General features: G+C 41.4%; 1 protein-coding gene across 4 annotated transcripts in view; it reads right to left on the bottom strand.

Moving 5' to 3' along the window:
* dlgap2a (discs, large (Drosophila) homolog-associated protein 2a) overlaps positions 1 to 20,607 on the bottom strand; it is a 153,062-nt gene that overhangs the window by 77,842 nt on the left and 54,613 nt on the right. For 2 of the 4 annotated variants that reach the window (XM_051391711.1, XM_051391694.1), the window contains one exon: positions 1,534 to 1,566. The exons of the other annotated variants lie outside the window; for them this stretch is intronic. In XM_051391711.1, coding sequence (XP_051247671.1) covers positions 1,534 to 1,566 — 33 coding nt within the window. The remainder of the gene's footprint in view (positions 1 to 1,533; positions 1,567 to 20,607) is intronic. 4 annotated transcript variants of the gene reach the window in all.

The following is a 20,607-nucleotide window of genomic DNA, read 5'->3' as shown; positions in this document are numbered from 1 at the left end:
CAAATATTAGAGTTATTCAGTATGTTGACTGAGCAGCTGTGCCTTCAGCATTTCAAGCTCTTATGTGGACTGTATGAGGAATAAATGCTTGGAAAATAGCAAAGCAGAATACTTCTGCATGACCAATTAGTTTTAAGCAGTACAAATTACTTAGTAAAAGCTTTAAAAGAAACAAACTTGAATTATTTAAAACTACACTTGGACATTGTAACAACCACTTACTGAAAAAACACTTTCTTAACAAAACCATTGTGAACAACTACAACACCCTCTTTCCAGGGCTCCCTCTGGAGATACACCATACTTGAGGCTCTGTGGCCCTCATGCCCTGTGCAACATAGAGCAACAGCATGCCTCAGGAGATCCCTTTTGCCCAGCTACACACACGTTTTGCACACATAAACTACTGTACACCCACATGCACACACATTCCCTGTCCTTCCCTCAGGCCTCTTCTCCCTCCTCTCTCTGCCTGTCTCAGCGGGAAGGTCACAGGCACACAGTTATCGCGCTCGATTTGATTACGTCTTAATCCAATCAAGCAAAGCAGAGAGAGCACCATTGATTTTTGAGACAAAGAATAATGCTTATTGGGCTTAGAGGCACATGGCTGATTCCTGGACAAGGTTAAGTCCAGAGGGAAATATCATATCTGTCACTGAGCCTGTCACTGAACATGTTTATGGATTATATCTAGATTTACTCCTCTCACTGCTAAATGCAAAAAAGCTGTCAGCTCCTGTTGTGTTCACAGGTAATTTCTGGTCACTGTTATTCTGCAGGACTGTCAGTAGCAGCAGACTCTCATCTGAGAGCCGACAACAGACTATAGATGAAGCAATAATGACCTGCTATAGCTGAGGAGAGGGACCCAAAAAGAATCATCCCACTAAATATGATCCATGCAAAGAGAAAGTTTTCAGAATGAAATGGGTGGAGACTTATGGGAATGATTTGCATTTAGCAATGGAGAATGAGACAGTGCCAGCAGCATGAGAAGTACACTTAATATAGTGGCAAGCTTGAGAGCTAAGCAGCTTTCAGCTATTCAAAAATATCTGAGGCATGTTGTACACACATGAACCCACAAATATACATGTGCATGAGTGCATGGATGCTCATAGAATCATATGTGTACATAAATTGTAACATTCAGATGTGAAGCAGAAGCAAGAGTGGTCAGCACTCTGAATATGTGTCCTTCAGCCTTCATGCTGTCGGTCAGGTCAGTAAGAGTAACGTAAAGTGCAGAAAGATGGCTGCCTCCTGGAGTTGAACAACCACACATTGCAGTGCACTGTGCAACAAAATCAAAGCCAGGAGGATGCTATCTTTATGAACATTATACTTTTTTTCTACATGAAACTTAAGACCTGGCCCGCACCGTAGCTTTGTTGAGATGAAGACTGAAGAACAGTGTGTCTGCAGCACAGCGTCGCCCCCGCTCCACTTCCCACCCTCCCCGAACAGCAAAACAACAAGCCGGGAGATGACGATGACAAGAGCTATTGGGGAATGGCGAGGCCCACTCACCTTCTGGTTCACCACACAGTGTGCACTGTGATTCTAAACAAGGACCAAAGAGAGACAACAGGAGATTAATAGAGGCAACACATATGTGAATGTCTATGTTTGTGCAAGTGTGTATGGGTACAAATATCAGCGTCACCGCCCTTTTATATAGAAATGTTAACAACTGCTATTGAAGATTCAGCAACTCTCTCTCTCTCTGTCAAAAACAAATAAAAACAATAAAACTGAACAAACAACGTGGAGAACAACAAAGCTTTTTTCGTTCCTAATGTCCTTGCAGAGCGGTACCCATGTGCAACATAATAGAAACTCAGCCACCATGCATAATATGACCATCAGCCACATGCGGCTGCATAAAAAGACAAAATGATGCAGAGACAGGCGTCAAAGGAAAAAAAACCCAAAACAAAATGAGAAATCATATTGCTGCAATTCATCACTGCCATGTGCAATAGATGCTGCGTGCCAAAAATATGAACACGCAAACCTGGGCAAGATTCAAAATGTAAATTAAAGCAAAAAATAAAACTTCACACAAACATTTATGACTGCACGCTATCCATCACTTTAATCATTTACATTAGGAATGACGCTTTAATTTAAGGAATAACATGCATCATGCATCTTCATGTAAACAGGAATGATTAGTCGCTATTTCCCTCTGTTAAGCTGCCCTTATTATGCTAATGCAAACATAACAGCACACTGTAAAGCCTTGAAATATAAATCAATATATGGGAATTACTGTTAATGAAGTATCAGATTTTCCCAGGAGCCAACAGAGTGTAGGCAGCCTCTGAGAAGTGCTCCAAGATTATTTTAAACAAACAAGATTATTAAATGGGTTTGTTTTTCAGAGACACTGGGCATAATGAACAAAATGACGATGAAAATGAGTATTATGTCCTCAGGCCTTAGCTTCCACAGACGGCCCCAAAACAGCTGTGGTGTGTCAGTGTTTGTCTCTCTTCCCTGATGTAGCAGTGGCCAAAAGAGGCCATGTTGTTTGTTTTAATGACGAGGCTCTCCTTCATCTAATCGCAGCTAGTTAGGGGCTTAATTAGATCAGCAGCAACCTTGGACTCATGACTTGTCTTATTCTGGTGAAAAACAGTAAGACAGCTCTTTTGATGGCTCAAATATCTATATTTATGGGGATACAAACACAAAAAAACATGTCCATAAATGCTTAAAATATAAAAAGGCTGCTTTTTCTGCCTCTCTTCCTCAGATGACCTTGCTCATGGGCAGAGTGCAGCAAGGACGGCTTGGCAGACCAGCTGATGAATGAAAGCGCTCTTTTAAAGGTTTGTTGTCGCTGTCAGTCTGTGTAGGTTGTAAAGTGTCACGACCTCGGCATCCTCTCATCACATAACAGCCTGCCGGTTCTGGCCTGGGAACCGAGGCTGCAAAAGTCTTCCTGCTAAACTTTCAATACTCCTTTTAAATGCTTTTCTTCATAAGTGTCTATTGCTATCAGACTATGCTGAGGACTGTAAATTCCACTGAGAAAATCCAGCTGTTATTGCCACTTTGTAGAAGTAAATGCATTGTGCTGTAACTTTATTTGGATCTCTGTTCTCAAGTGCTATTTCAGGGCTGGCGGTGGTTGGGGTCTGAATGGGTTGAACCACACACAAACGGTACGGCGGACAGCTGAAGCCTGGAGAGAATTTACTGGTTTAATTAGTCTTTTTTACTCCCCACTCCCTACAGTATTATTCCACAGAGTCAAAGCAATTGGCTCTATTAGTTTGTCCTAGCTGTTTAAATTTAAAGCGCTTGAACTTCCCTGTGTGGAGCTCATAATTGATCTTGGTCAGGCTGTTTTTACAGTGTGGGAACTTTTCTTGGCTAATTCTCATTTGCTTTACAATGGGATATGTAAAGCGACTGCCAGCCTTTCGCCATCAGCTAAACGTATTATGCTTCAGTTTTTGAGGATGAGGGAGAGTAATTTGATGCTAATTTGAGTCACTATGGACTATGGAGTCAAATGGTTACATATTTGGTGTCTTTTAATCTGTGCCTGTAATCTAATGAGGCTAAGAGTCTAAAGCTATGCTGGTGCCTCTGTTATTCTGTACATAGGCACAGCAGTGCTTTGAACTGAATGCTAACGGAGGGGAAATATTGGGGGAAATTAATACTAAACACAAAGTATTTTTTCGTTTCTCTCGAGCCACCAGGGGCAGTGGCAGGCTACTGTTATTGTTAGCTACATTAGCCTATTTGGCAAACCAGCTCGAAAACAAAACTTTACATCCTATGACCTTGTTTGGAGGTGAAACCACGATCAAATCAAGATGTTTTTCCGTTCATGCTAGATACCTAGAAACTGAAAAGGTTTCCAAGCAACTGCCTGAGATGCACAATCATCTCATATGAGGAGAGAATAAATAAGAAGTACAGAGAAAAGGAGGGAACTTTGATGAAACACAGTGAGAGATTGTTGTACTAAATTGTTGCATTAAGCCAAGTACTGAATAGTTTATCCATACTGCCTTTAATCATACTTCATGAGAGAGAACAACAAATCAATATATCTATGCAATACAATTTTAATCCAAAAACACAAGAGATTATTTAACATCACATGCCGGTTTATTTCTGATTGCTAGTCTCAGTTAGCATGCTTTAAAAGTAGAGCAAAACTGGGCTGACATCTTTGTTGGTTGTGAGTAAATGAACACACAGATATTCACAGGGGTCTGTGGTGTCCCCTGGTATCAGCCCATCTCCAAACACAACATACAGCAAATCCTTAGCCTTGATCTGATAATGTATTCATCCATAATTAAAGCCTTCATTTCCATATCAGCGCTGCTTGCTCACACCTTCCCTGTTGGCTAATCGCTCTCTTTTACCCTCTCTCTTTCTCTCACTCTCTCTATCTTTCCCCAGTTCATATGATGTGTGAGAGATACAGGTGCTAATTACCTAGTGCTAAGACTGTTCTTGGCTTTTTCACAAGAATGCTGCATCTTTGAGAAAGCACACAGGGTTATATCAAGCAAGGTGAGATGGAGCATGAAAAGTGTGTGGTGTGACAATACAGGTAAAAACTTTATTCAGGGAGTTGGTGCATTTCTCAATGACTTGGGATTCACTGTGAGGAAACGGCCCATGAGCTCTGTTTGTTTGCTCTGGGCTGGGCAGCACACAGATTGTGAGACACAAGTCAAATAAAGACTTGTTTATTGGGACTGGGTCAATACAGTAGGTGGTCAATAAAGGGACGTACACAGTAATGTACAGCTAACACAGATGTGCGCTGACACGGATGAACTAACACGATTGTGTACTTACAGGCATGACCACACACAGATAAACTGACTCGCAGACAAGTATGCTCGAGCAAATCACAAGAACAACACACTCCCACGCCCTCAGCTTCTAGTTTCATCTATGTGGACGATCACCAATTTCAGTTTACCTTCCCCTTGACTGCCACAATCCATCTTCAGCGGGGCCCCCTGCGTATATGCAGCTTCCCCCCGGAGCTGATCTAGCACTTCTCAGAAGAGACGTGGTGCTGAGCGCAGGGCTGGAGGAGAACTCATCAGCCTGGCAGCCTAAGTCCTGCTTGTCTTTTCAGGGGCTAATTACACTGCATTGTCACACACTTTCACAGGGTATGCTGCATACACACACATTATGCATTGCACATTAACAAGCTTGGTCGTAAGTATGTACGGTACGCAACACCGTTAATACTTAATCAATATTATGAAACACTAGGCTTTGAGGCTTAAAGGAATCATTTGACATTTTGAGGAATACTCTTTTTGTCGCTTTCTTGCCAAGCGTTAGATGATGCGTTTAATACCACACTCTGCAGCAGCCGGTTAGCTTAGCTTAGCATAAAGACTGGATCAGGAGGAAACAGCTAGCCTGGCTTTTTTTTAATATGTAACCTGCTTTTATACTTTTTTGTACGGATTATAAATAAGATATATTCATAATTTATAACATTTAAAAGGTGCTGGTGGGTGGATTTTCTACTTTGGAAAGAGCCAGGCTGATTGTTTCCTCCTTTTTTCTAGTCTTTATGCTAAGCTAAGCCAATTGTCCTCTGGATCCAGCTTCATATCTACTGTAAGAGTGGTATCAATCTGTTCATCAAACTCTCAGCAAGAAAAGTATATAAGCATATTTACCAAAATGTCAAACTGTTCCTTTAAGTTACTATTTATACTGAGCACTTGAATCAAAGAAGGTGAGGTGTCTACAAGCAGGTAATACATTTACTTTCTCAGTGACATCATATAATCATGGTAAAATGTTTTATAATGTAGGTCATGTACTACATATATCCAGCTCGTAACGCTAGTAGATTTATTGCATCATGGTGTAAAACATGATACTAACTGTTCATTTGAGAGTTCATGATTGGTTATTCAATCAAACTTTGGTTTACTTTATGGCAAACCTTAAAATCAGTGCAATAACAGCACACTAAAAGCAGCAAGTAGTACATAAAGAATCAAAAATAAATAAATCAGAACGCTACAATATCACTTTATAAGACCTGACAGGGAGTCTGCACCTCAATAAAGTGCAGTAACAAGGGGCTTGTTGTCAAAAATATTCATAATACTCCCTCCTTAGAATGAAAACAGCAGGCGACTGACATCAAACAGCAAGTGTTTGAAATCAAGCCAGCCATTAGTGTTTGTGGATGAAGACACATTGCAAACAGCTTTACTGCTGTGTGAGCTACACAACAAGGTGCATCAGAACAAAGGGTTAAAAAAAAAAAAAAAAAAAGCTTTTAGCCTGCTCCTGTGGCTGTGCGTAGAAGAAGCAGTGGGCGGATTGGTGTGACGCCAGTGCAGGGATGTAAGCACGACCTTCAGTTACAGACAAACACTGTCATTCTGTGGCGAGTAAAAAGCCATCACATGTCAAAATGCATCCCCTGTCTATTTAGGAAATCTGTGTGTGTATGTGTGTGTGTACATGTGTGGTTGTGAGGCCATTGATGCTTTGAGGCAAGCACATCTTACTGCAAAAAGAGTTTCATAACACTGCTCTCTGAATTATTGCAGCTACAGAGGGTAATGGTAATGAAAGGTAATGGAAACTGGGGACCAGGATCTGCTGCAGGACTAAAGCAAGAGTCCCCTGGGATAAGCCAATCTTACTCCTCCTTCACATCCATGTTAATGCTTTCATCATGTGATCATGGTAGACTAGGCAGAACACACACACACACACACACACACACACACACACACACACACACACACACACACACACACACACACACACACACACACACCCACAGGTTATGGGTTAAACTGTGACATAATTTACTCTGAATAAAAGGTTCAGAGGGGGTCTTCATGGGGTGTGAGCTCCAAGCTCTGTGCACTGGGTATCCAAACTTCTAATTGAGTATAGGTTTTCATAAATATTATAACATTCAAATCCGATGTGTAATCATGTTTAATTGGCTTTTATTGGCTTATCCAAATGAAAGTGAAATGATTTGACACATTCAAATAACAGGTGTGGCCTATTGACTTTCTTTCACAAGGTACTTGCTCAGTACTCAAGGCCCCGATTTAGCACTATACAGTTGACAAGCTTGAAATATTGATATGGCATGACATGAAAGTTTAACCAGGTGAGTCTGACAGCTTGAATTGGCATGAGACAACCAGAGAGATCGTTTCAATAGCGAAAAATCGCCACTCTGTTGCTCTTGTTTAACTTCAGAGACAGTGGAGCCTCTTTGTCACACGAACAATACAGAGATCACATTAACCACACAACAGCCAAACGTTACACTTTGGTCTTTGGGTAATTCAAACAGTAATTATCTACAGCTCATATAATCTACCGCCAACAGCGTTTGTCATTTCAACTGGAACAAACTACCATCAGTACTGGCTACAAATGACGCTTGCTGTCTAATACAAGAAGAGGATTGGTAAAAGATTTTATAAGACATTGGACTACTTCAAGGTTGAGCAAATATGGGTATTTTATGAACAGAGAACTAAATTATGTTAATACTGGCCAGTCTGCACAGGAAAATTATTTTTGTCACCTACTCTAATGATCTGAAAATGTTTACAATGAACAGCCTTTAATAATATTGAAGAGGAACTTAAAACCATGGTCAAAAGCAGTATTTTATTCCCCTCTCTCCAGTTGAAGGTTTTAATTAAAATATCTTTTCTAACTCTAACCACATGCAAAAGTGATGTTACAGTGCACCAACACTCCCTGGAGTACACCTCAACTGTTCACTCCTACAGCACATGACACCACTAGAGGTCAGCAAAAACAAGGGGTTCAAATTACTCTTCAAATATTTAAAGTTTGTAAGTAAGTGCATATCTGAAAGTATCAGCTTGTGCATGCAACAAGCTAAATAATTTATACATGTAAGTGCTTTCTATGTATACAGTTTATAAGTATGTAAAAGGCAGCATATGGATGTGAAATTGCATTAATATATGCATGTGTGCCTGTTTGTGTCTGCAGGTGTGTGTGTGCATGCATGCCCGCTGTGTGGTGTAGTACATTGTGTGGGTGGACACACCGTGTTCACACTGAGGGTGTTTGTACATGTGAAGCAACATTTCGTTTAGCAGTTTGTTTCCCATGTTATTCCCTGAGCGCCACACATAAAAGCCTGACTGTGACGATAAGCGGCAAAAACCAGACAGAGGGAGGGTGGGAGGGATGGATTTGGGTGGACGAAGGGAAGGGAAAGTCGGTGAAAAAAGAGGAGGAGGTAAAACATCCTAGCGTTTTTCCATCAACCCCAAGGGCTCTTGGTCAGATTTATAGGTGGTTCCTTTTACCTCCTGGGAGGTGAGACGAGTAGAGAGGACCAGGGAGATAAATATTTTAGGGAGGAGGAGAGGATTGAACGTATAAGTCTGAGACTGTATTTAAGTGATTTGCTGCTTCTAAACAGTGCTGAAGTGTGGATGATAGAAGGAGAAGAAAAGGTGGATGTGTGTAAAAGAGAAGGACAGGTGAGGTTGGACAGACTGAAAAGGATGCAGGGCCAAAGAGAAAGAGAGAATTCTATAGACAGAAGTAGAAGGAGGGACTTGTGCAGAGAGGATATTGATGGCCTCCTTCACGCCCCAGCAGCCCTCTGTCTTACCAGAGCATCTAACAGGAGTGCTCGGCCCCGTAGATGACAATATTGACACCTGCTGAGGGAGAGAGGTTGTACACATCAATGACGTGTCCCTCACTCCTTCCCCGACATCTGCACATCCTCTTTGCTCACTTCATCTTCCCATCATCGTTTCTTCTTAACTGTTGCCTCTAAATGTTTAGGTTGCAAAGGATGTGGAACAAACAGCAACATGATCCGGGTCAGTTATTTATAACTGTCCACAGTGCCTCCAAGGTCAGCTGATGTCAGATTGTGACAGGAGTTGAAGAGGGCTTTGGGTCATACAATGGCTACTTGCGGGTTCAAAGTCTTTAACTTACAATCAGAGAGTTCCTAGAAGTGTAAATCATACTCAACTGACTGTTATACACTGCACGTCTGTGTATGACAGTCTTGACACCTCTTTGGGCTGCAGTCAACTTATTTTTCACATTTAATTTACCTCACTACAAACTGCATCACATGTGGCATTTTTAACATCAATCTTAGAGAAAATGTCGAGCATCAACACCCATCTTTCCCTGCATATATAACACTCCCCAAAAACTTTTACAGGAATTGTGTCAAAAATATGGGATTAATAAAAATTAAATATGGCAAAGCAGACAGAGATGAAAAGTTTTATAACAACAGATGGTAGAAGAAGGGAAAAAAACATGTTTATTGTCTTTCTGAAAGCTAAAAAGAAAAGTTTTAAAACAGACATAAAGCTGCTCTATGGAATTAGCTGCTTTATTGACTGAAAACCTACACAGCATCACTGTTTGTTTCTGTGTTTCAGTGACTCATCATTTTAAATCCCTCCATTCATAAAAGGCATTCTTTGCTACAAATCCCACTTCCACAGACAAAAATCACTTTCTTTTAACTACAAATATATTGTATAGTGCAAGGAATATTGGGGGTTGATGTCTCATAACTGTTATTGCCATGAATCAATAAATGTAATTACGGTCGGGGTCTATTTCAGCTCATTGCCTCCAACATGTGTGTGGCATTGTGCTCAATAACAGTGGACAGAGAAGCAGAAAAGAGAGTCTGTCAAGCATGAAAGTAATCAGCAAGGTCAGTGACAGTGGTACTGGGGCTACTGTCTATTATTCTTATTCATTCAGACATTTTATTTTTGTAGATACAAAGCAAACAAGACACGCAGAAGGACAAAGTGGGAGACAGGGGAAGTGCAATGTGTGGTGTGTGCATGAAGTTTTCTGCAGGCATGTCTTTTTTGCCTCTTAAAACTAGGGGGAAACACATGGCTCTGTTTGTTTCCAATGGAGTTTTCCTTGTTCCAGTAATGTTCAATTATGGAACAAGGCAAAGTAATGCAGCTCACTCCATTTGTATCAAGAAAATGAGACTTGATTGAAGTGAGTAATTAGGTTTGAATTGGAAACTCATCTCATGGCACAGGCAGAATTTGTCAACTGTTTATAGAAAAGTCTGATTTTTGGGTCCAACACTAGACAAAATTGAGTCATTAAGATAAATATTTTTTGCTGAAGATAATTGGGCCGGATGATGGTGGCAAAATGAAATATCACAGTTAGGGCTGTGTGTCATAACTGTACTGATCAAGATGTGAACAGGCTCACAATTACAATGCTTACATACTGATGTTAAGCAGGTTCAATGTTTACCAAGTTTCCCATTGTAGTTTAAGGTGTCAGCATGCTAACATTTGTTAATTAGCACATTAACCAGTCCTCCAACCTCTGGCCCTTTGCTACATGTCACTCCCCCTCCCCACTTTCCTGTCATTCTCAAGTTCACTATTGATTAAAGGCAATAAAAGCCCCACCAAAAAATTATCTTTAAAAATATTTTTTACATTTTTGGCACTAGAGGAAATGTCAGATATCACAAAGGTTATTACATTTCACCCTGAGGGGGCCATGGATGTCTGTCCAAAATTTCATGGTAATCCATCCAATAGTTCTTAAAAACTAGTAAAAATAGTTCTTAAACTAAAATATTTCACTAAAAACATAAATTTCAACCTGATGATGCTGGGAAAACAAAAGTCAGGGGATCACCAAAGTCAGTAGGATTCATCATCAGGGAACCAGGAATGTCCGTGCCAGATTCGGTGCCAATCCAAAACTTTGGTGGTGCCACAGGAAGGTCAGGGGATCACCAAAAGACATTAGGATTCATTCTCTCAGCACCATTGACACATTTTCATGGCAATCCACTGAATTGATGTCACACTAAAAAAGTAATATATAAACCTGCTGGTGGCGCTGGAGAAAAAGTCAGGGGATCACAAAAACTCACATTCATTTGCACACCACTAAAGAATTACAAGTACAAAAGCTGGAATGAGTCATCTGCTCAGATTCGTTATGTTTTTTGTTCTTGTTTCTTGTGTTTAGACAACTTATAAAACCAAACCCAATATACATCACCTGCCCCCAAAACCACACACACACACACACACACACACACACACACCCTCTAATGTGCCAGGACTTGAGAAAGTTTGTGTGCATGTACTGTACATATGACGTATGACTGTGTGAGTCTGATTCAGAAGCAATGGCACCGTGTCACCGCACTCATCAATCTACTCGCTCTCCCTAAGGATGATGTCACTGGCACCGAGCCTGGCCGGTGGCCCACTGGACTGAGGGGACCAACTCTCATTATCTCCCGTCCAGATTTATAGGGCTGCCGTGCTCATATTTTACACTGAGGGACATGGAGGGGACAGAGGGAGGGAGGGGACAGAGGGAGGGAGGGAGGGAGGGAGGGAGGCAGGGAGGGGAGAGAGATGGAGAGACAGAGAGAGTGGGAGCGACAGAGTATTCACTGATAAATCACCCCGCCTGACTATTCACTCTTTAAAGAAAACTCTTCTGGCTATCAGCACTCTCAGCAGCATCAGATATCAAGTGTGTGTTTGTGTTTGTGTTTGTGTGTGTGTTTGTGTGTGTAGGTGTGTGCGTGGTTGTGTGTGGTATTCCTCTTTAGACGCCATATGCTGTCACTACAGACAGAAACACAACTCACTTTGTAAAACTTCACAGACTGGAAACATCTGAGGTAAAGACGTGCCATTCGATTTCTCTTTATTTCTCTCTGTTTCTCTTTCACACACAACTTAAAGAGGTTGACACCTGAGCAGATGAGTCGTGATTCATCCCGTGCGGTAAACAAACACACACTCATTGCATTCACTCACTCACAAAACCAGTGGTCTCTCCAATTCCATCATATCAAAAGAAACTTCAAACGGCCAGAATCTCCATGTGTTGGATGCAGATGTAGCCGATAATTTGGCATAGCTATGAAAAACCCTCCTCACCCTCTCCCTCCTCCAAACTCTCTCTGTCTCTCTCTCCATGTCACCATAATGTCACAACATTGTTCCAAGTGATTGGGTGACTGTGTAACGATGATATATTGGCACCCGGCGTCTCCACACAGCAGATTTCAGCAGCTACACACCTGCTGTCTTTGGCGCGGGCTGCTACGCCTGGGAATGGTACACGGTACAGATGTATAGTGCATGTGTTTGTGTGTGTGTGTGTGCGTGTGTACTTTATAAGTACTGTCCAGGGTATTGCATTATGCTCCATCTCCTGGAATGGGCCTAATGGGCTGTGTGGAGAAAGCAGACGAAGCAGGCCCAGAGGCAGCATACGATGTGTCTAACACCTGGTCAGCCATGTCACCGGTCGGCCATATTGGATCTGTGCCGGGTCCTTCTGTCTCTTTGTTAACTAGTAAATGCTTCCTTGGGAATAGCAAATTCTTAAAGCAAACCAAGAGCCTGCAGACAAGCAAACTGTTTTTCAAAATGACAAAGTGTAGTGAAAAAAAGCCTGTATGATGAGCGCTTGTTTTGCATTACAAAACTAATAGTGTCATTCCAGAAAGATAATTTCTTTAAGAGTCGTTCTTAAAAAGATACAAAAACCTTCAGCTCATTTTGACAGTCTATTATCTTTCCACAGCTCAGAATTGCTATTGGGAAATACTCCTGGAAGATTTTGTAACTCATGATTAACATCCAATGGCAACATTATTTGCCAATAAGTGTGTTACGTAGTGAGGTGAAACGTGAGGGTGAGGGGTCTGGGTGCTAGATGGACCAAATCCCCAAGCATCCTGTTACAGTGCAAAGTTTTTTTTTTTGTAGTTTTTTCATCGCAACCACAATCTTTCCCTAGTTTAAACCATACCTTATCTTTACTGTAGTTGCCATGCACAGATATTATAGAAATACACTGTTACTGAACACAACAAAATCGTTTTTTTTGTTGCTAGTGATCAGTATTGACATATACTGTATGGCTAAATAAAATATTGGCATCACACAAACTGATTCACTATGAAATGTGGACACATACTGATATAATGGTCAACTGATGGCCTAGAGAGAAAAACACCAAGACACTGTGATCAAAGCAGCATTTGGGAGAAGTGCCCAAAAAACGCACACACACCAATACACACAAAACAAAACAAAAAAAAGGTATAACTATTAAGTCCAAATATTGAAAATGTACAAAAGTAAAAGTACAAAGCAATGACATTACAGTCTTCAGTAGATACAATACCAAATAGAGAACAAAGAATATATCAACACCAATTTGCCAGTTATCTCAAGCAAGTAGGGAAGAGGAAATAAGAAAGACAGGCTTGAATCAAGAAGCCTAACACCCACACATATAAATCATGCTTGATGGTTCAGATAGAGGTGTTTTCTTTAACCATACTGAATGGGTAAGGATGTGTTTCCACGCACTGACGCCTGCTGAATGAATGTAAACACTATCACACTGTTCACTGGGCTTTCCCTGCAGCATGATGTTCCGCCGACCTGCTATCGTCACGCTGCTCGTAACCACCTCCCTCCTTCTGTCCCTCGCTATCATTGGACCTTGAATCTGTGTCACAGCGGCTTGATGGAAAGACAATATAACTACAGTTCTCCACGACATATATCCATTAGATACCGCAGGTGTGGCTGACAGGGGTAAATGCTTACAGTGCAAAAGGCAAAGGTCTACAAGAAAGCTGACACATGCTTGGCCCCGTTCATCTGCATCCACTTCAGAATCAGAGGCATGTGGGGAATGCAGCAGTACAGCATTCAGCAGAAGGGTGTTTCTAAAAACTTATCACATTGTGATGACTTCAAAAGCTCACTGTGCTAAAGGCCATACAATTTGACAATTCATAATGGAAGAATTCTTCAGAGATGCTCCTTGTCCCTCTGTAGCCTAGCAACCACAATACAGCTCTTTTTTGCTCCGCAGTGTCGTATGTTACGGGAAAGGCACACCAGTGGAACGAAAAGACAGGGAAAAAAACTGAACCATCCCTGAAAAATGAGGAATGACATCTGAAAAGAGAGACAAAATAAACAAGAGAGAGAGAGAGTATATATGTCACATAAAGTGACACAAAAGAAGTGAGGGGCTGAAAGAGAGAAGAGAGAGAAAGAGAAGGATTGAAGGGACACAAATCTTAGGAGACTTTCTTTCACACGGGCCTTTATCGTACACATGCACAAAAAGCCAGTGCGGTTATCTGAATACAGACACACACACACACACACACACAGAACGTAGCTCTCCCATATGTGCAGACATCCCGTTGCCATGACAATGGGTAAGGAGGAGGAGGAGGCAAACGAGGTGTTTGCGGAGTCTCCTTCCTGTGTGCAAAGTGTTTTCCCTCACACTCTCTTACTTAGAGCAGATGCATAAGCATAAAAGCTAATCCGCCATCTCCACCAAGACTGATTTAATGTGGCCCACTTCCATTCCAGATAGGAAGGCGCCCATGGAGGGAGGCTTCTAACGCACTCTACTCGCTATCCAAGCCATGGCCCTCTCTAGGATCTGTTGATTATGCTTGAAGTCAGGGGCTAAAGCATGGGGAAGGGTTTATCTCTGACAGAGAGATGAATATTACATGATGCGAGGTCATCCTCAATAGATATGCTTATGAGTCATGGGGTCGAAGCAGAACTGTATTTGCAAATGCGATAAATATTACATTGATGGCCTCTTTTATGTCCTCTTTACGACTTCATAGCCCTGGCCATCTATCAGAGCATGTTATTTCATTCATACTCTGACGGCCCGAGAACCGCAGAGATTAAATCATTCACTTATTCATGCGGCCATTTATTTGGTTAAATCTCCTCGATTTAAACACAGTGTGGGCTCATCCGGAGGAGTGGTAGGTGAGTGATAAATGTGGGAATGGCACGCTGATGCGGAGTCTGCTCCATAAAAATTTTGTTACTGCTCCCTCAGCTGTTCCCTACGCATTGACCAGTAAGCCCTGTGGATAAATGGGTAGTGGTGTGAAACCAGGCGTGGATTCCCAGATGACACACATATACCGGCACATATTAGCATATGTCCACCCACATGCTAAGTTAGACGTATATGCTGTTATGTGCAATCATGCCAACATTAACACTTGTTTTAAAGGTGGCTGACACGCCAACAAATTTATTTAACGCATACATTTGAATAGTGACTGTCCATTCTTTCAGCTCTGCTCCTTAACAGACTGAGAGCACTCTGAAATGACTTCTAGAGTATATTAGCCCTGACCTTGTGTTCAGAGTGCCCGGGTTAGCAAGCTCTAACTAGCAGGCTGACAGCACAGGAGTCCATCAGAGCTGTCTTTAAGTAGCCATGACTAAGTGGAAGCTGGTTCTGGATGGGGCCAGCTCAGGTTTTAGGGGACTCTGCATACTCTATTCTACAGAGGCTGAGAACTGCTGACAACCTGTCGTGAGTAAAACCCTCAAAGAAAACACAGCCATGGCATATATTGAAATCAGAAAGTGTGGGTGATAGCATTTTAAATGGAATGTGATGCTCTGGTACTTGAGTTAAGAGTTGCTCAAGCTGTATCATTCATGCAACAATTCACCTCCTGCCATGCAATTAACAGCAACCTACCATGCTGCACTTGTATTCCCTAATTCAGCTAATACAACTGTCCTGCTCCAGCTTTTATAGGTGGAAAGTCTGGCGGGTGCGACCACCTGAGGGTGTGTTCACACTATTCTGCTTTATTTTAAAATGCCACTGCCATGTTTTCACTTTCAAGTCAACAGAGAGTGGCCGCAGGGTGATTGGAGAGAAGCTGATTTTAAAAAACGAGTTGTGCCTTATTTTTAAAGCACGGTGGAGCACTTATTTTTTTGACACATGAAAGCAAGTGGGTCAGTTAAGCAGAGGGCTGATGGGTTCAACCAGCAGGTGAGTGAGCAACCGGTTGTTTGATCCATCAGTAAGGTTCACTCAACTTATATTTGCCATGGATGGCCAAAATGACAGGCAAACAATTTGACAAATTAATATTTTAATTGATTTGATATGAATGATAATCAATTAAAAGTTTAAGTTTATTTGTCGAGCTCCATGTCATACAAGAGCCAGTGAAAGTCTCCTGGTTTCAGTTTTGCAGATATAACAATCTGCTGCTTTTCTTGGTTTATCTGGTTTTTGTTATTGGGTTCTGTGAAATTGTGACATGCATTTTCCAAAGTTTCTTTCCAGTTTACTGATTACAAAATTAATCCATTAAGAGACAAAAACAACTGACTGATTGGTCAATGCATTAAAGTATGATTTATGTGCAGTTGTTAACATTGTATAATGAATCATCCCGTTTTTGGAGGTAATTGAATTGAGTCTTATGACATGCGATGCAATTCAGCACGGCAAAGTGTCATCTTGTTCCATTATCCAACTTGTACAATGAAAATTGGACAAGGAAGTCGAGAGCCAGAAACAGAGACAGCCTGCCTTCAAAGTATCAAACAACATCAACAACTGAACATGAGTTATGCTTAATGCATGGACCCAGTCTGAATCGATAACGGAAATCATTAGCTAATGCCCTACATCTAAGCCAATAGTATGTGCAATATGCATTCATATGTACAGTATAATGCTTATTAATGTAAGACACTATTTGAACAGAGCCTTAAATACTCATATTTGTAATATTATCAATTCAAGATGCATAGTGTATCTTCAAATAAAATGTATAATATGCTGCCGCACTAGAGATAAAACAGTCCAACTTACCCAAACTTACTGCTTGCTAGTATCAGAAAGGAGACTAATGTGACACTGCAGTAAGTAACTAGAAAAAAAAAAAAAAAACATGTCTGTCTCTCTTACAGTCTTGCTTTGTTTTTAAATGCAGTCATATAAAAGAGAAAGTGAGGCCAGGTTTTGAGTTATAGTTAGTAGAGCAGGCTACATCCAAGTGAAAATGATGAGAGGATTAAAAATGAGCACATGTAAGGACAGAAAGAGATGAAAGTGTCAGAAACATTTTCCTCTCCGTGCTTGAAACAAGAGAGATACAGAGAAAAACAGGGCACCGGTAGACTCACATACTTAGTTTCTTGGAAATGATTTATGACACTCAATAACAGGTGGGAAATCTGGTAAAAAAAATGGATTTGCATCAGCGTTTCACAGACAGTTCTCTTTTGGGTTCACGTTTAGAGGCTCAGACATCAATTTTGCTGGGAGAAAGAGATAAAAAATGTTGATTCGCATCTCCATTCGTCAGTCGTCCCTTTGGAGACAGCAGGAAGAGATTGATGGCCTGGTGAGAATAAACAGCTGGAACTTATGGGAGCGGTCTGTCTGTGTCAGGACAAGCCTTGAACTCCCAAGGATAAAAGTCGAGTCACAATTTGGCTGGTTAAGGCCAAAAACATGCAGTGATACATGAGTCTATCATCTAATTTACAAAACGACCAAGGGACAGAATATTAACTTCAGACTGTCTAGGTTAACTTTATTTTGGAGTTTAACTGCACGACAATACCCGCTGTGTTTGAGTGCTTAATATGCAGCATTGATGTGAGAAGCTGCATGGGATTAAACCAAAGAGCTGGTCTGAGTCATAAAATACAGATATGTGACTATTGTTCTCTGGCTGCAGCACAGAGACATGGAGTCTAAATCACAGTGACAGAGCTGTACGGAATAACTCCATCCAGTCAAAGAACACTCAGGGGACAAGTGCACTTCGCTTTGGCGTCATTTGCATTTTTCCCACAATGCCGGTGATTTACGCTCCTTAGATAAAAGCCATCATCCACTGGCAGTCTCTGGCCCAGGGTGATTTAATTAATGGCAAGCACATCAACTCCCATATGTGGAACATGCCTGGGAGTTTGCTTGTCGATCAGCATCTGCCGCCCCTGCAACAAAATATGATTCCAATCAATGCTGTAATGGCTTAGAGGCCCCGGACCTAATCAGCCTGGCAGGAGCCACAACAGCAATGGCAGGGATGATGGAACATTTTTGCGTGTATGTGTGGTCATGGTGAATTATTTATTTTGTATGGGTCTGAACAAATCCAGTAACCTGATCAAAGAGGTTTCCATAATAAGAGTTAAATGGTGTTTACCATGTATACACGGCTTATACATGAGTAATAAGAACACCTTTGTTGTAAGAGTAAATAATACATGCATGGTGCAAGAAGAGGCAGAGATGATGGTGTGTTTGCACTCTGGTCTGCTTTTCAATTATTCCCACAGACGCTGCAAGATAGCATAAAAATTTAATATATGATGGCCAAGAATTAGAGTCCGACCAACATGGGATTTCTAAGGCCAGTACCGATATTAAAAGGGGAGAGATTTTCTTTTTGGATTGTCCACTGATTTTGCACCGATATGACTATGCAAAGGTACTCAGAAGGCTGCTTTCTTAAACAAATAACTTAACGAAATAATGCATTTTCTTTAATACCCTCTAGTAATAGCTAGGTAGTACGTAGTCCTAAGCAACAGACCAACAATATAAAAGGACATCCTGGTGATGGGATCACAACCTCACAGAAGCCCAAATTATTCAGACTGGCACAGTGTAATGAAATTCAATCTTGTCTCTCTTCTATTCATTAAGAAAAGCAGGAGTGATGCCCAGTGAGATAACTACCCATATAGGTACTTGAACTCTCACAGTCTTCATGGTAATTTTCTAGTATGTAGTGGTGAACATTATCATTTGAAACTGTTCAATATAGGTTCCAAACAATGGCTGAGTGTTATAGCCAAGATGTGGCAAGCCCTAAATGTTCTAGCTGCCAGCCTGAAGTGCAAGCTTTCTAAAAGCCCAGTGGACACATTGAAAGCTCGCTTCATATGCCTGCTAATGAAAAAAAGACCAATGCCCATCTGTACAGTGCATCTGTTCCCTGAAATCACTCACAGACAGTTCAGAAAGCTGACACAGCGATCCCCATTGTCATTCACAGAGCTGGTTTGCTCTTGCGGTTGGCAGGCAAATCGAGAGCCGTCTTCGTCTCACAACTCTTAGATGACACAGAGTTGTCCCCGGTTGATCTAGATCTGAGTTCATGTCTGGAGAGGTTGTCTCCAAGAACAGCTACCTGGTGGCATGCAACAGCCAAACTGCCACTCAGGAGGAGCTGGCAATCTGGAATCATAGAGGTGGGTCAGTGCTGATAGTCTTCATTTTATTTTAATACCTAAACTCCCTCGAATTATTTTTTGACTTGTTTATTTTTATAAACCTTAGCCCCAGTATGTGCCTCTCGTGTATTACTTTATCACTGGAGTCTCAACTTGGGAAACAGGTTAAAAAAAATTGTTTTCATCATGCAGAGGATAAAATATTTTTTCATCTAGCTGGTTAGAAGAGTCTTTGAGGATTCTAGAAACATCTTCAGTACTGTGGTAAGTGTTATTAAATGACCCTCTGGGTTTTTCAAAGATCACTGGGTATTTATTTTTCTGAAAAATTGATGCTTATCTCTGTGACTTGAATTTAACAGCAATGCATGAGAGGTACAAATTAAGGCTTGAAGAGTGTTTTTCCCCACCATAACCTGGTTCACATTCTAACAGCTAGAAAGAGTACCTTCACACCTAAGAGCTGTACAGTGCACAGCACTCAACTGAAGTATTTTGCTCAGTGCCACAGCAACAATCAGTAGAAAGCCTGCCTCTTTAACTTTGTAGCTACTATCAGCCATTTCCATATCTGACTGTAGACATACTGTGAACTGTACGCATGATAGCAAGTTAAGTCCTGGTTGTACTTTACTGGAACAATGATTAATGAGTATGAGTATGCTAATCTATAGTCCTGTCTGTAGGTGTTAATGCCAGACATGTGCTTCTCAGTGGGTACCACAGCGGCACCACCTGGCCTAATGACCCTGCCTCTTACAAGTCAGCAGGTCTCTGGCTCGACCTGCTGCAGATCAGCTGTGAGGAGGACGGGGTGGTTGTGTGTTGCCCCACAACACACACGTTGCCCCAACACACAAAAACCTGGAGATGAAGGTGTTAGATCGCCACCACATCATCGCAAAGGTGTCACATTTCTGCTGAGCCCACATGGAGAAGGTGTAAATGTGAAAATTGGGTTTGTGTATAAAGGCTTAATACCACACCTGTTGTGGTGGCAGCCATGTTTTTTAAGGCACATTCCTTACAAGCAGCATAATTGTGTTTATTTCATGTTCGTGCCATTGTAAGTTATTCCACATCTGAATTGTTGGACGCATTATGTTTGGAACCACACTCATGCCACAGTCATTTGATTAAAATTTGGCAGTGTGTCATGGACATGTCACATTGATGATTTATCTGTGGCTATTAATAGGAGCTGTGGGGGAGTGGGTGTAATTGCATTCTTGTGATAACTGACTGTGTAATTTGGTGAGAAATATAAGTAGATGGCAGCAAAGTGACTCATATGGCAGGGCATTTGGTCACTTCACAGATGATGATGATCCACAGCACCCATTCTCTTGGTTATCTGATCTTAAAATACTAAAGGTATTTGAGGTCTAAACAGTGTGGGGGAGAGTCAGCTTGGAAAGATGAGACTTCGGATCATATTGAGGACCTGTTTCAACAAAGTATATGTTAAAGA

The sequence above is a fragment of the Dicentrarchus labrax genome, unplaced genomic scaffold, assembly GCF_905237075.1.
Source record: "Dicentrarchus labrax unplaced genomic scaffold, dlabrax2021, whole genome shotgun sequence".
Classification (NCBI taxonomy): Eukaryota; Metazoa; Chordata; class Actinopteri; family Moronidae; genus Dicentrarchus; species Dicentrarchus labrax.
The sequence above is the reverse complement of the archived record's forward strand: the minus strand, read 5'-3'. Positions and strand labels throughout refer to the sequence as shown.